We start from the raw sequence: 15,331 nt of genomic DNA on the forward strand, positions 1-15,331 counted from the left end.
ACACTCCCACACACAGGCATAGTCATACACGGGCACACTCACACACACACACACGTCCTGGATGCACAGTCCCACACTCCCACACACAGGCATAGTCATACACGTGCACACTCACACACACACACACGTCCTGGATGTACACTCCCACACTCCCACACACAGGCATAGTCATACACGGGCACACTCACACACACACACACGTCCTGGATGCACACTCCCACACTCCCACACACAGGCATAGTCATACACGTGCACACTCACACACACACACACGTCCTGGATGCACAGTCCCACACTCCCACACACAGGCATAGTCATGCACGTGCACACTCACACTCTCACACACACACACGTCCTGGATGCATAGTCCCACACTCCCACACACAGGCATAGTCATACACGTGCACACTCACACACACACACACGTCCTGGATGCACACTCCCACACTCCCACACTCAGGCATAGTCATGCACGTGCACACTCACACTCACACACACACACGTCCTGGATGCACAGTCCCACACTCCCACACACAGGCATAGTCATACACGTGCACACTCACACACACACACACACACGTCCTGGATGCACAGTCCCACACTCCCACACACAGGTATAGTCATGCACGTGCACACTCACACTCACACACACACACGTCCTGGATGCACAGTCCCACACTCCCACACACAGGCATAGTCATACACGTGCACACTCACACACACACACGTCCTGGATGCACACTCCCACACTCCCACACTCAGGCATAGTCATGCACGTGCACACTCACACTCACACACACACACGTCCTGGATGCACAGTCCCACACTCCCACACACAGGCATAGTCATGCACGTGCACACTCACACTCACACACACGTCCTGGATGCACACTCCCACACTCCCACACTCAGGCATAGTCATGCACGTGCACACTCACTCTGGTGCACATACAGCCACACATGTACACACGCAGACTCATCGTATGCGTGCACACATGCACATGGTCACACCGCACTCACACGTGGCTGCACACATGCACATGTACACTCAGGCATGCGCACATCGTAGTCAGCGTGGGCACCACTGTGGCATCAGGTTTGTTATACTTAGTTGCACCCCGAGATTGTAACTTGCAGGGGTTGGAAGTAGAAGAACGGCAGGTGCTCCTGAACCTGGGGGTGGGTTTGTCCCTGGAGCAGGCGCCGTTGCGTGGGAGGTCACGGATGAGCACGGGCCCTGGATTTGTTGAGTGTTACCGGCATTCTGCGGAGGGCTTCCTAATGAAGTGACTCGTACAAAGTGATGGGACCACAGCCTGGAGACGGGAAAGACGCCTTCACCGCTGTCCACCCCTCAGGGATGCCCTCACTTCGTTAGTGGTGCCCGCCCGCCTGCCCGCCTGCCCTTCCTTTCTTTTTCTCTCTCTTTTCTACTTAGAGCTCTTCCTGTATTAAAAACCCATGTTGGGGCAGGCGCTTGCCAGCTAAGACACCTGTGTCGCCTGTCGCTAGCCTGCTCTCACTCTCCACGGTGGCTCCTGCCTCTGGCTCCAGGCTACCGCAGACCCGGGAGGCGGTGGTGGGCAGTAGCTGGGTTTCTGCCACCCATGCAGGGGACCTGCACTGAGTTCCTGGCTTCCGGCTTCAGACCCTGGCCCAGCCCTGGGTGCTGTGGGCATTTGGGAGTGAACCAGAGGATTGAGCTCTGTGCTTCTGCCTCTCTAATAATAGTAATAATAGTAATAAAAGCAGACCGTTTAATGTGATTCTTTTTAGGGGGGCAAGTTGTGAGGTATAAAATCTCTAAGTTGTGTTTTCCTGCTTTGTGCGTCATCTGTCCATGACTTCCTGTCCACAAGGAAGCTAACATTTCGAGGATCAATTCTTTAGTTTTTATGATCAAGAATCCTAGCTCTAAACAGGCCTGCAGGTAAAAGCACACATCAGCGCGGTTGTGTGGCGTGGGCAGATGGTCGTGTTAGTCGTGGGAACACTGGGCCGTGTCGGTCAGCCCACTCGTGTCTCTTTGTCCGGCCCCTTCTGTGGGCTCCGGAGGGAAGGAGAACTTGTTTTGCGTGTGATTTGTAAGTACTTCACTGTTTCCCTGACTTGGTCCTAGGAACTTGGGTGTGTTTGTTGATTCTCCAGCAGGTGCGGCTGCCCAGGAGCAGAGCGACCGGCTCACAGCATTCGTCCCACTGCCTGGAGGGCAGGGTGGGCGTGGCGTGGCCAGAGTCCACGTGCTGGGCCGGCACATGGTGGCGGCTGCCTCTGATCTGCGTCCCCGTCCACATTCGCCCTCTTTCCTGCAGACTTGCCAAGGCCCCAGGTCCTGGAGCAGAGGGACCCAGATCCCACGCGAATGCAAATGCCTCAGGGGAACCCGCTGCTGCTGTCCTACTCCCTGCATGACCTGCTGGCCAGGGACACGGTGCAGGTGGAGCTCGTCCCCGAGAAGAAGGGCCTCTTCCTGAAGCATGTGGAGTACGAGGTTTCCAGCCAGGTGCGTGGCGGGCTGTGCGTGTGTGCGCGCGCGTGTGCGCGTGCAGGGGCGGGCCCTGCAGGGGGCAGGTCTGGGGCAGGAGTGTGTGATGTGGGGAGGCTGAGGAGAGGGTCTGCCTGCCTGGCTTAAAGGGAAATCCAAAACCTGGTGGCAGCCAGGCCGCCCTGCTGGTCCCCGTGTGTGGTCTGCGTCAGCCCTGGGGTTCCCTGTCTGTGCCTGGGCTGATCCATCCTCATCGTCACGGGGCCATGGAATCCTGGGTTTCAGGAACCTCACACGGACAGTTTGCAGAGTGCAGACTCTGGACACATAGCAGCATGTGAGGATTTTGCAATACAGACAGTCCCTGACTTGTGGAATTGAAAAAAATATTTTTTATTTGAAAACCATAGAGACCAACAAAGATCAGTCTTCCATCCGCTGGTTCACTCCCCAAATGTCCGCAACAGCCAGGGCTGGGCAGGCCAAAGCCAGGAACTGGGAACTTGGACTGGCCCTCCCAGGGGGCACAGAGACCCAAGTACCTGAGCCCGCCCTTGCTGCCTCCCAGTGAGCACAGGAGCAGGAAGCAGGAAGTGCAGGGAGCCAGGACCTGAAACCGGCCCTGTGGTGTGGGACGCGGGGCCCCGAGTGGCGTCTCAGCCTGGCCCCGACTTCGGCTTGATTAGGCCCTGTGGTGTGGGACGCAGGGCCCCGAGTGGCGTCTCAGCCTGGCCCCGACTTCGGCTTGATTAGGCCCTGTGGTGTGGGACGCAGGGCCCCGAGTGGCGTCTCAGCCTGGCCCCGACTTGGACGATGATCAGGCTTGATGCCAGTGGGAAGATGCGCAGTCAGGAGGGACCGTGCTTTGCATCTGAGTGTGGAGCTTTGCCGGCCTGGTGGTGGGCGTCTCCTCTGTGTCGTGGTGCCAGGCAGCAGCAGGGGAGAGCACTGATGCCCACCACGCTGGCGAGCCGGGAGGCTCCCTCGGGTGTGAGGGGACTGCAGACAGCTCGTGGGCACGGGCGTTTGGCGCCGTGCTTGGCTTACTCGCTGGGACTCCTGCATTTACCGTCGGAGCGGCTGGGTTGGAGTTCAGCTACTCCAGTTCTGAGCCGGCCTCCAGCTCACGTGCACCTTGGGAGGCAGCACTGAGGGCTCAGGGGGCCTGGGGCCCTGCCGCCCACGTGGGAGACCCAGATGGGGCTCCTGGCTCCTGGGGCCCTGCCACCCACATGGGAGACCCAGATGGGGCTCCTGGCTCCTGGCTTCGGTCTGGCCCAGCCCCAACTGTTGTGGCCATTTGGGGAGTGAACCAGCAGAGGGACGAGCTCGCTCTCTCTCGTTCTGCATTTTGAAGGACTAAATAATACATCTCAAAGTTTTTTTTAAATCTTTGCATATTTTTTTCATAAACTTCATAGATTTCCAGATTTTTTAATACCAAAATAAACTTTTGATTTCTTTTTATTTTATTTATTTTATTTTTTGACGGGCAGAGTGGACAGTGAGAGAGAGAGAGAGAGAGAAAGGTCTTCCTTTGCCGTTGGTTCACCCTCCAATGGCTGCTGCGGCCGGCACATGACACTGATCCGAAGCCAGGAGCCAGGCGCTTCTCCTGGTCTCCCATAGGGTGCAGGGCCCAAGCACTTGGGCCATCCTCCACTGCACTCCCGGGCCACAGCAGAGAGCTGGCCTGGAAGAGGGGCAACCGGGACAGGATCTGGCACCCCGACCGGGACTAGAACCTGGTGTGCCGGTGCTGCAGGCGGAGGATTAGCCTAGTGAGCCGCGGCGCCGGCCAACATTTGATTTCACTTGCCACAACTTTTGAGGTCCCCTTGTATCAGTGCATCTTGCACTCCGGATGTCATCGTGGGTTGTGGAGCTCCCGCTCCAGCAGCGCCTGGGGACTGGGCTGGCCACCTCGTAGGTCGGGGACTCAGGCAGTGACTCGGACTGGGGAGGGGCAGCCGTGTTAGTGGCGCTGCCTTCCCGTTGGCAGGGCACCGGCTGTGGGAGTGTGGCAGCGCCCGGCCCTGGTTCCTGCCGCCGGCGCCTGGCAGCGCTCAGCTCTCAGTCCCTTCATCTGGAGTCTCTTGGTTCAGTCGGCACAGACTTTGATGGCAGTTGCAATTTTTTTGTTTGTTTGTTTAAGAATTATTTTACTTAGGCCGGCGCCGCGGCTCACTAGGCTAATCCTCCGCCTGCAGCACCGGCACCCCGGGTTTTAGTCCTAGTTGGGGCGCCGGATTCTGTCCTGGTTGCCCCTCTTCCAGGCCAGCTCTCTGCTATGGCCCGGGAAGGCAGTGGAGGATGGCCCAAGTCCTTGGGCCCTGCACCTGCATGGGAGACCAGGAGGAAGTACCTGGCTCTTGGCACAGTGAGTTGGCCGCAGCGTGCTGGCCGTGGCGGCCATTGAGGGGTGAACACCAACGGAAAAGGAAGACCTTTCTCTCTGCTCTCTCTTTCTCTGCCTGTCAAAAAAAAAGAAAAAAAAATTACTTATTTGAAAGAGTTATATAGAGAGGTAGAGACAGACAGAGAGGTCTTCCATTTGCTGGTTCAGTCCCCAAATGGCCACAACAGCTGGAGCTGAGCCGATCCAGGCCAGGAGCTTCTTCTGTGTCTCCCATGGGTGCAGGGGCCCAAGCACTTGGGCCATCTTCCACTGGTTTCCGAGGTGCATTAGCAGGGAGCTGGGTTGGACGTGGAGCAGCCGCCACCCATATGGGATCAGCTGCAGGCTGGGACTTTAACCGCTGCACCTCAGCGCCAGCCCTGGAAGTTGCAGTTCTTTGTCCTGGGGTGGAGGAAACTGAGGAGCCAGCACCATCTGGGGGAGCTGTGGGGTCCTCGATGCTTGGCCGGTGGGGTTCATGAAGACAGAGCGGGGCACACAGCCCGGGGGTCGGGAGGCGGCCCTGGCCCAGCAGCGGCTGGTAGTCTGCTGGGGCTTGTCTTCTGGGCAGCTGGGCCAGTGATGGGGGTGTCCACGGCCCAGCGGGTGGCTCTCCCAGTGCTGCTCTCTGCTGGGCTCCTTGGAGCTGAGAATCAAGGTTTGTGCTTCAGTCCTGTCTTGGAGCCTGTGAAAGTACATTCTTCTTTTTATCTTTTTTTTTTTTTTTTTTTAAAGATTTACTTTATTTGAAAGGCAGAGAGAGGAGAGAGAGAATGATCTTCTGTCTGCTGGCTTACTCCCCAAATGGCCACAAAGGCTGGGGCTGGGCCAGGCCGAGGCCAGGAGCCGGGAGCTCCATCTGGCTCTCCCTCGGAGGTGGCAGGGACTCAGCCTTGGGCCGTCACGGCTGCCTTCCCAGGCGCCTCTCCGGGAGCTGCGTGGGAAGCAGAGCAGTCGGAGTGAACCTGCACTTGATGTGGATGCTGGCGTCCCAGGCGGGGTCCAGCCTGGAGACACGATAGCGAACGCCATTTCACTGGGTGCCGCTGAGCCGCACGGAGCGGTGGGAGGAGACGCTTCGGGCGGTGACGCACAGCCCTGGCTGGTGATGTCCCATCTGACCGCTGACCCCTGCTTCTCAAAGCGCTTCCAGGCCTCCGTGTACAGACGGTACAACGACTTTGTGGTCTTCCACGAGGTGCTGCTGCACAAGTTCCCGTACCGCATGGTGCCGGCCCTGCCACCCAAGAGGATGCTGGGAGGTATAGCGGGGTCTGCTGGGGGCCGGGGTGGGCAGGAAGGGGATGCTGGGTGTGTTGCTGCCTGCTGGCCGGGGAGGGGGCTGGCAGCAGGGCTGTGGAGCTCCCTCCCCCAGCAGTCCCCAGCTTGTAGTTGTGGCCGAGCCCAGGTCTGGTACCAGGAGGGTGTGAGGGTGACTGGCCCTGGCACCCTTGGCCCACCTGGACCCTGACAGGAAGACCACCTGGACAGGGGTCCCTGGATGCCCAGGTGTGTAATAAGCGGCCCCCCTAGTCCCCCAGGTTCTCCTCTCCAGCGCACAGAGGCCAGGACCACCAGGGCTCCTGTGGGGGAAGGGCCGAGTCCTGTTGGCAGAGCCCAGTGAGCGTGCACGGTGGTGGCTGCAGAGAGCAGGGAGTCCAGTCTGCATCTCAGAGGAAGGACACAGCTGGGGGCTGCGGCATCGCCTGGGGTGCTGGGGGATCCCAGGTGGCCCTGGAGCCCAGGCCTGGGATGGGTGCCCTCGCCCATGCACAGCCCCTTAGGCAGATCCTGCGTGAAGGCACGGGGTCGCCAGGGCCCAGGGCTAACCTGGTGGGTCTCTGTTGGTTTCCCGAGCCCTCCGAGATGCCTGTGTCCTTGAGTGGGGAGGTGGCACGAGGTGTGCGGCAGCCGTGTGGCTTCCGGCACGCGGAAGTCTGTTGGGCTGTGGGTGCACACGTGGGCCCCGGCGGGCCGTGCCCCACTGGTCAGCATGTTCTTTCCTCACTGGAGGTACGAGGAGTGCCCCGGGCACAGAGGGCAGATGTCCTGGGGACATGGGGTGCTTCGCCGAGCCCACGCGCCAGAAGTCAGCTCAGTGTGACGGTGCGGAGGCCGTGCCTCGGCGCTCAGGGAAAGCGCAGCTCTTCCCCGGGACCCCGTGGTCTTGGAGAAGGCGGCCCCATCCATTGTGTTTCTCACAACTCAAACACAACCTGCCAAGTCTCAATTACTGTGAATTGTGGTCAGATTCGTAAATTTTTAAAAAAGATTTCTTTATTTACTTGAGAGGAAGAGTTAAAGAGGCGAGACAGAGAGAAAGGCCCTCCATCCACTGGCCCACTCCCCCAAAATGGCCACAAGGGCCGGAGCTAGGCCAATCCAAAGCCAGGAGCTTCTTCTGGGTCTCCCATGCGGGTGCAGGGGCCCAATGCTTTCCCAGGCCATGAGCTGGGAGCTGGATCTGAGCAGCTGGGACTAGAACCAGTGCCCATGTGGGATGCCGGCACCACCGGCAGATGCCCACCCCACCATGCCCAGCGCCGGCCGCTACATAGCCTTAGCGCACCAGTGTGCTTTGACGTGTCCCTTGAAGTGAAGCTGGCCCAAACGAAAGCAGTGGTTGGAGCGCTGCAGAGTGGGCTTCCGGGAGCGTGAGCAGGAGGCAGAGCTGCGTCGCTGACGGGCACAGCCCGCCCGGGGACAGCGCTGGGGGACAGCGCCGGGGGCAGAGCTCGAAGCCGGCTTCAACACAGAGGCTCAGGCTGAACAGATGCGGTGCTCAGCGCTGAGCCGGCAGCCGGCTCTGGCCCCTGTGTGTGGGGAGGTGGGCGGTGGGGGAGCCAGGCCTGGCGGCTGGGGCGCTGAGGCAGCACTGGGGGCCCATGCCGGCCCCTCGCGGAGATGCCCTGCGGGCACGCTGGGCTCGGCTGGGTGACCCGTGCTCTCGTGCAGCCGACAGGGAGTTCATCGAGGGCCGCCGGAGGGCCCTGAAGCGCTTCCTCAACCTGGTGGCCCGGCACCCGCCGCTCTGTGAGGACGGCCTCCTGCAGCTCTTCCTGTGCTTCAGCGGCCCCGTGAGTGCCGGGTCCTCCCCACCACACGGCCTCGGGCTGTCCCCTCGCCACCTCGGAGCCTGCGGGCTCTGCCGTCCACGCCGGCTTGTTTTCTCGTCCCTGTCTCGCGTCCCTGGTATGGGTGCCTGGTTGGATGTTGCTGCAGGTGCGACTGACACGTAGACGGCTCCTGTGCGAGGAGCAGGCTCTCCTGGTTTGGATTTGCAGGGTTTTGTTATCCGTGCGGAAGCAGTGGTCCTTGGTGCTGTTGCCGGGGATGTGGCGCCAAGGCCCCTACACAGACCAGGCGGTCACAGGAGACCCCAGGCGTGAGGGGTACTGACTGAAGACGCGGGCGGGCAGGCGGCTCCTGTCCCGGGAACAGGGGTCCTCACACCTCGGGGCTCCGTTAGGGGGCTGAGAGGCGCCTTCCCCCTGCCGCCTGCGTGGCCACTGGGAGCCGGTGCGGTGGAGGAGACGCCGCTGCCTGGCCTCCCTGGGCAGGGTGGGTGCTGTGCCTGCGGGAGCCTCTCGGGGTGGGCGGGGGCAGGCTCTGAACGGGAGAGAGAGGAGTTTCGGTTCCTCTCGGCTGCAGGAAGGCCCTGGGGCTCCTGCCCTTGGCCGCAGTGGGGCTGAGGCAGCCTGCGTCAGCTGAACTTCCTTCTCCCTGGAGTTCAGGGGCCTTGGACTCCAGGAAGTCAGCAGGCCGGCGCCGGTGACAGCCCAGGGCTGCTCTGCCCCCGCACCCGATGTGCAGATGTGCGGTCCGCGCTGAGCACGCTCTCCCCGGAGCAGCCCTGGGATCCGGGCCCCGAGGTGGCGAGGACGCGAGCAGGCCCTGGGGCTGCTCAGGCTGCAGGCAGGGGTGGGGGTGGGGTCACAGGTGGGTGCTGAGCCGTGACACTCCTCTGCTGGCGGCACCAAGTCCTGTCATTCCATAGCTAGGGTGTTCCTGTAGCCTCCCAGGGCCCAGACCTGGGCCAGCTGATCTGTAAGGTCTCTGAAGTTCCAGAACCCTCAGCACTGCCTGGGGGTTTCTCCTTGTCCTGTCTGGTGGCTCCCCACTGTGAGGCTCAGCTCTGCTCGAAGCCTTCAGCAGAGGGCCAGGCTCGGAGCCCAGCGGTTGGCACCTCATGCGGCAGCTCCCTCAGGGCCTCACAGCGGGGAGGACAGTGGGGGCTTGCCTTCCCCTGCCCCACCCCAGAAGCGGGAGGCTCCCATGAGCCCATGACCCTGGCTGTAGGGAGTTCATGCAGGGCACGGCCCCTGTTGCAGACGGAATGCCCATGTCCTGTGTCCCGTGTCACAGAGGACGCCTGTGTCCTGGGGAAGAGACATTGTTCTGCCCTGGGGGTGGGGTTCAGCAGTGCTGCTGTGGCTGGGTCCCGCCCGTAGTTGATGTTGAACCAGAATGGACAGGGGGTGGGCTCAGCGAGGAACGGTGGGAGTGGGCGGCGTGGGGAGAGCGGTGCTCCAGTGGGCGCTGTCACGGGGGCGTCTTGCTCTGAGCCCGCGTCGCTGGAAGACGGTGTCGTCTCTTCTCTCGCAGGATGTGCAGAACCAGCTCAAGGGGTCTGCTCAGTGCCTTGGAGACGAGTTCATGAGCTGTGAGCTGGCGGCCAGGGCCAAGGTATTCGCCTAGTTTTGATGACGGCTTCGTCTCTCAGCCGTGCCACTCGGCACTGCCTGTGTTGACTGCCGCATGCCAAGGGTTCTACCCAAATCCACCGCTTGTTCTCGGCTGACCCTGCTTTGAGGCGCACGAATGCCTGTTCTCCAGGTGTGGGCGGGGCTCAGAGGCCATCCCTGCCCCAGGCCCCACACGTGCCTGTTGTCTGCCTCTGGGCTTGGGGGGACATGCGCTCCCGTCGTCAGCTTTTCTGATTTCAGGGGACTGACTGTGGCATTTGTGCATTTTAACGTCACACAACCTATTTGTCTTTTCCCAGAAGAATGAATATAGATAGTTAGTAGGGTCTCCCCCCCCCCCCTTTTTTTTTTAAGATTATTTGTCTACTTCTTGAGAGGCAGAGTTACAGAGAGAGGGAGAGACAGAGAGAAGTCTTTCATCCACTGGTTCACTCCCCACATGGCTGGAGCTGAGCCATTCTGAAGCCAGGAGCCAGGAGCTTCTTCGGGGTCTCCCACACAGGTGCAGGGGCCCAAGCACCTAGGCCGTCCTCCACTGCCTTCCCAGGCTATAAGAAGAGAGCTGGATTGGAAGAGGAGCAGCCAGGACACGAACTGGTGCTCATATGGGATGCTGGTGCCGCAGGCAGAGGCTTAGCCTACTGTACCAGAGTGCCGACCCATGTTTTTTCCTTTTTCTTCTTCTTCTTCTTTTTTTTTTTTTTTTAAGATTTATTTTATTTGAAAGATAGAGTTACAGAGAGAGGTAGAGACAGAGAGAGAGAGGTCTTCCATCTGCTGGTTCACTCCCCATTTGGCTGTAATGGCCAGAGCTGCACCTATCCAAAGCCAGAAGCCAGGAGCTTCTTCCAGGTCTCCCACACAGGTGCAGGGCCAAGGACTTGGGCCATCCTCCACTGCTTTCCCAGGCCATAGCAGAGAGCTGGATAGGAAGTGGAACAGCCAGGACTTGAACTGGCGCCCGTGTGGGATGCCAGTGTGCTTCAGCCCGCTGTGCCACAGCACTGGCCCGTTTTTTTCCTTCTTAAGCTGCTTGCGTGTATATAGGTAATCTCTTCTGTGAGCCTTCTCATTCATAAGAACCGGCGGTCGATGGCGAGGGCTTTTGCGGAAGGTCTTTGGGATAACAGGAGGCCTCCGCTTTCCCAGCACGGCCCCAGCAGCTCTTGCCATCGTGCGCAGCGTGGAGGTGGCTGCTGGAGCGCCTGTGTGGGGATGCAGCTTGCCTTGCAATGGGCCTTGAATCCCAGTCTCATTTCGTTGGTCATCTCAGCACCTGTGGGGTCGAAGTGATGAGTGATTTCTTATTTACTTATTTTAAAGATTTATTGTATTTATTTGAAAGGCAGAGTTAGAGACCAAGGGACACACACACACACACACAAACACACAGACTTCCAAATCTTCCATCCAGTGGTTCACTCCCAAAATGGCTACAATGGCTGGGGCTGAGACAGGCTGAAGTCAGCAGCCTGCAACTTCATTTGTGACTCCCACGTGGAGAGCAGGGGTACGAGTACGTGGGCCATTTTCTGTTGCTTTCCCAGGTGCATTAGCAGGGAGCTGGATCAGAAGTAGAGCAGCCGGGACTTGAGCTGCCACTCATATGATACTGGCATCACAAGTGGCAGCGTAACCCACTGTGCCATACAGCCAGCCCCTGCTTCTTTTTAAAGATTTATTTATTTATTTGAAAGACAGAGTGAGGTAGACACACACACACACATACACACAGAAAGGGACAGAGACCTTCCCTCCATCTGCCAGTTTACCCCACAAATGCCCACAATAGTCAGGTTGAGGCTAAGCCAGAGCTGCTGGCCAGAACTCCATCTGGGTCTCCCCTGTGGGTGCAGGGGCCCAAGCACTTGGGCCATCATCGGCTGCCTCCCAGATGCATTAGCAGGGAGCCGAGTCAGAAGTACAGTCAGCAGGGACTTGAGCCAGGCACTCTGACCTGGATGTGGGTGTGCCCACCCAGTGCTGGCTGACACTGCGCCCCCTCAGCACCTGTGAGATCTGTTACACCGTTCCCCTGTACATGTGAGATCTGTTACACTGTTCCCATGCACCTGTGAGATCTGTTACACTGTTCCCCTGCTCCTGTGAGATCTGTTACACCGTTCCCCTGTACCTGTGAGATCTGTTACACTGTTCCCCTGTACCTGTGAGATCTGTTACACTGTTCCCCTGCTCCTGTGAGATCTGTTACACCGTTCCCCTGTACCTGTGAGATCTGTTACACTGTTCCCCTGTACCTGTGAGATCTGTTACACCGTTCCCCTGTACCTGTGAGATCTGTTACACCGTTCCCCTGTACCTGTGAGATCTGTTACACTGTTCCCCTGCTCCTGTGAGATCTGTTACACTGTTCCCCTGTACCTGTGAGATCTGTTACACTGTTCTCCTGCTCCTGTGAGATCTGTTACACCGTTCCCATGCTCCTATGAGATCTGTTACACCGTTCCCCTGTACCTGTGAGATCTGTTACACTGTTCCCCTGTACCTGTGAGATCTGTTACACCGTTCCCCTGTACCTGTGAGATCTGTTACACTGTTCTCCTGCTCCTGTGAGATCTGTTACACCGTTCCCCTGTACCTGTGAGATCTGTTACACCGTCCCCCTGTACCTGTGAGATCTGTTACACCGTTCCCCTGTACCTGTGAGATCTGTTACACTGTTCTCCTGCTCCTGTGAGATCTGTTACACCGTTCCCCTGTACCTGTGAGATCTGTTACACCGTTCCCCTGTACCTGTGAGATCTGTTACACCGTTCCCCTGTACCTGTGAGATCTGTTACACTGTTCCCCTGCTCCTGTGAGATCTGTTACACTGTTCCCCTGTACCTGTGAGATCTGTTACACTGTTCTCCTGCTCCTGTGAGATCTGTTACACCGTTCCCATGCTCCTATGAGATCTGTTACACCGTTCCCCTGTACCTGTGAGATCTGTTACACTGTTCCCCTGTACCTGTGAGATCTGTTACACCGTTCCCCTGTACCTGTGAGATCTGTTACACTGTTCTCCTGCTCCTGTGAGATCTGTTACACCGTTCCCCTGTACCTGTGAGATCTGTTACACCGTTCCCCTGTACCTGTGAGATCTGTTACACCGTTCCCCTGTACCTGTGAGATCTGTTACACTGTTCCCATGCTCCTGTGAGATCTGTTACACTGTTCCCATGGTCCTGTGAGATCTGTTACACCGTTCCCCTGCTCCTGTGAGATCTGTTACACCGTTCCCCTGTACCTGTGAGATCTGTTACACTGTTCCCCTGTACCTGTGAGATCTGTTACACTGTTCCCATGCTCCTGTGAGATCTGTTACACTGTTCCCATGGTCCTGTGAGATCTGTTACACCGTTCCCCTGCTCCTGTGAGATCTGTTACACCGTTCCCCTGCTCCTGTGAGATCTGTTACACTGTTCCCCTGTACCTGTGAGATCTGTTACACCGTTCCCCTGTACCTGTGAGATCTGTTACACTGTTCCCATGCTCCTGTGAGATCTGTTACACTGTTCCCATGGTCCTGTGAGATCTGTTACACCGTTCCCCTGCTCCTGTGAGATCTGTTACACCGTTCCCCTGTACCTGTGAGATCTGTTACACTGTACCCCTGTACCTGTGAGATCTGTTACACCGTTCCCCTGCTCCTGTGAGATCTGTTACACTGTTGCCCTGCACCTGTGAGATCTGTTACACTGTACCCCTGTACCTGTGAGATCTGTTACACCGTTCCCCTGTACTGTGAGATCTGTTACACCGTTCCCCTGTACTGTGAGATCTGTTACACTGTTCCCCTGCTCCTGTGAGATCTGTTACACTGTTCCCCTGTACTGTGAGATCTGTTACACTGTTCCCCTGTACCTGTGAGATCTGTTACACCGTTCCCCTGTACCTGTGAGATCTGTTACACCGTTCCCCTGTACCTGTGAGATCTGTTACACCGTTCCCCTGTACCTGTGAGATCTGTTACACCGTTCCCCTGTACCTGTGACATCTGTTACACCGTTCCCCTGTACCTGTGAGATCTGTTACACCGTTCCCCTGCTCCTGTGAGATCTGTTACACTATTCCCTGTACCTGTGAGATCTGTTACACTGTTCCCCTCTACCCGTGAGATCTGTTACACCGTTCCCCTGCTCCTGTGAGATCTGTTACACCGTTGCCCTGCACCTGTGAGATCTGTTACACCGTTCCCCTGTACCTGTGAAATCTGTTACACCGTTCCCCTGTACCTGTGAGATCTGTTACACCGTTCCCCTGTACCTGTGAGATCTGTTACACCGTTCCCCTGTACCTGTGAGATCTGTTACACCGTTCCCCTGTACCTGTGAGATCTGTTACACCGTTCCCCTGTACCTGTGAGATCTGTTACACCGTTCCCCTGTACCTGTGAGCTCTGTTACACTGTACCCCTGTACCTGTGAGATCTGTTACACTGTTCCCCTGTACCTGTGAGATCTGTTACACTGTTCCCATGCTCCTGTGAGATCTGTTACACTGTTCCCCTGCTCCTGTGAGATCTGTTACACTCTTCCCACAGCAGCTGCTTGTCCTCTGTCTTTTTTTAGCCTGGGAAGGAGCTCCAGAGCCACCGGGGATGGGGCTCAGGGGTGAAGGGCTCTCCTGGCCTAGCTGTGGGTCTGCTCTTGTTACTGGCCCAGGAGTTGCAGTCTGTGTCCCGTTGGCTGTTGCTTGGGTGGCGGCTGCTCCCCCTGGAAGGCCTTTCCAGGCTGGTCGCAAGCGCTTCCCCTGTGCACACAGGACTTCCTCCCGGCTGACATCCACGCTCAGTTTGCTGTTAGCCGGGAGCTCATCCGGAACATCTACAACAGCTTCCACAAGCTGCGCGACCGGGCCGAGCGGATGGCGGCCCGCGCCGTGGACAACGCCGCCGACCTCCTTATCTTCGGGAAGGAGTTGAGGCAGGTGACCCTGTGGGGCTCGCGGTGGGGACCCTTGGACCGGGGCCGGCTCAGGGGGAGGTGTGGCTGCCACAGCCCCACCGTCCTGGGTTGGGCAGGCGGGAAGTGCTGTCCAGAAGACTCCGGCCATGCAGAGGGACATGGGCTCGCTTGTCCGCCCGTTGCCGGGATTAGATGCCAGCCACGGTGCTTCCCGTGCCCACACGGCAGCTCACTGTACACGCCCAGGGCCCAGGGCTCGTGGGCAGAGAACTGATTGGCTCAGTCTGGGCTGGGGCCCGAGAGCTGCCTTGGTCACCACCTCCTGAGTTTGCCCATTCCTGGCATGGTGGGTCGAGTAGGACGTTCGCCTGCCCCGAGCCCGTGGTGCAGGCGTGGCCAGCTCGAGGCTTCAGTGTCTCCCCTCTCGTGTCACTTCCTGTAGTGCCTTAGGGTCTGACACCACGCCGCTGCCCTCCTGGGCCACCCTGCACAGCAGCACGTGGGGCTCCCTGAAGCAGGCGCTGAAGGGGCTGTCTGTGGAGTTCGCACTGCTCGCCGACAAGGCTGCGCGGCAGGTGAGTGGGTTTGCTCTCCGGGGACACCTGTGCCAAAGAACATTCCACGCCGGGTCCCAGGGTGCCTTCCTCTAGAGTGACCCCCGGCTCCGAGTCCAGCCTGGGCGAGTTCCCTGGGTGGGCATGTCTCTCCCAGTCTGTTCTGGGTGGCTCCCCCCCAGGCACGGAACGACAGAAGCCAGCTGGTTGGTTCCTGAGCGCCGGCTGTGCTGAGGCTGGAAGACAGACAGGCTGGGCCGGCCTGCCGGTCGCCTTGT

At 58.6% G+C, this 15,331-nt stretch overlaps 1 protein-coding gene across 1 annotated transcript in view; it reads left to right on the top strand.

Annotated features, from left to right (window-relative positions):
* The window catches only part of SNX8 (sorting nexin 8), a 55,619-nt gene that overhangs the window by 33,504 nt on the left and 6,784 nt on the right, over window positions 1-15,331 (top strand). Inside the window, exons 2-7 of the mRNA XM_062179873.1 lie at window positions 2,313-2,503; window positions 6,028-6,145; window positions 7,839-7,960; window positions 9,489-9,569; window positions 14,357-14,517; window positions 14,942-15,074. Of these exons, the coding sequence (XP_062035857.1) occupies window positions 2,313-2,503; window positions 6,028-6,145; window positions 7,839-7,960; window positions 9,489-9,569; window positions 14,357-14,517; window positions 14,942-15,074 (806 nt within the window). The remainder of the gene's footprint in view (window positions 1-2,312; window positions 2,504-6,027; window positions 6,146-7,838; window positions 7,961-9,488; window positions 9,570-14,356; window positions 14,518-14,941; window positions 15,075-15,331) is intronic.

This window comes from Lepus europaeus, chromosome 21, assembly GCF_033115175.1.
Source record: "Lepus europaeus isolate LE1 chromosome 21, mLepTim1.pri, whole genome shotgun sequence".
NCBI lineage: Eukaryota > Metazoa > Chordata > Mammalia > Lagomorpha > Leporidae > Lepus > Lepus europaeus.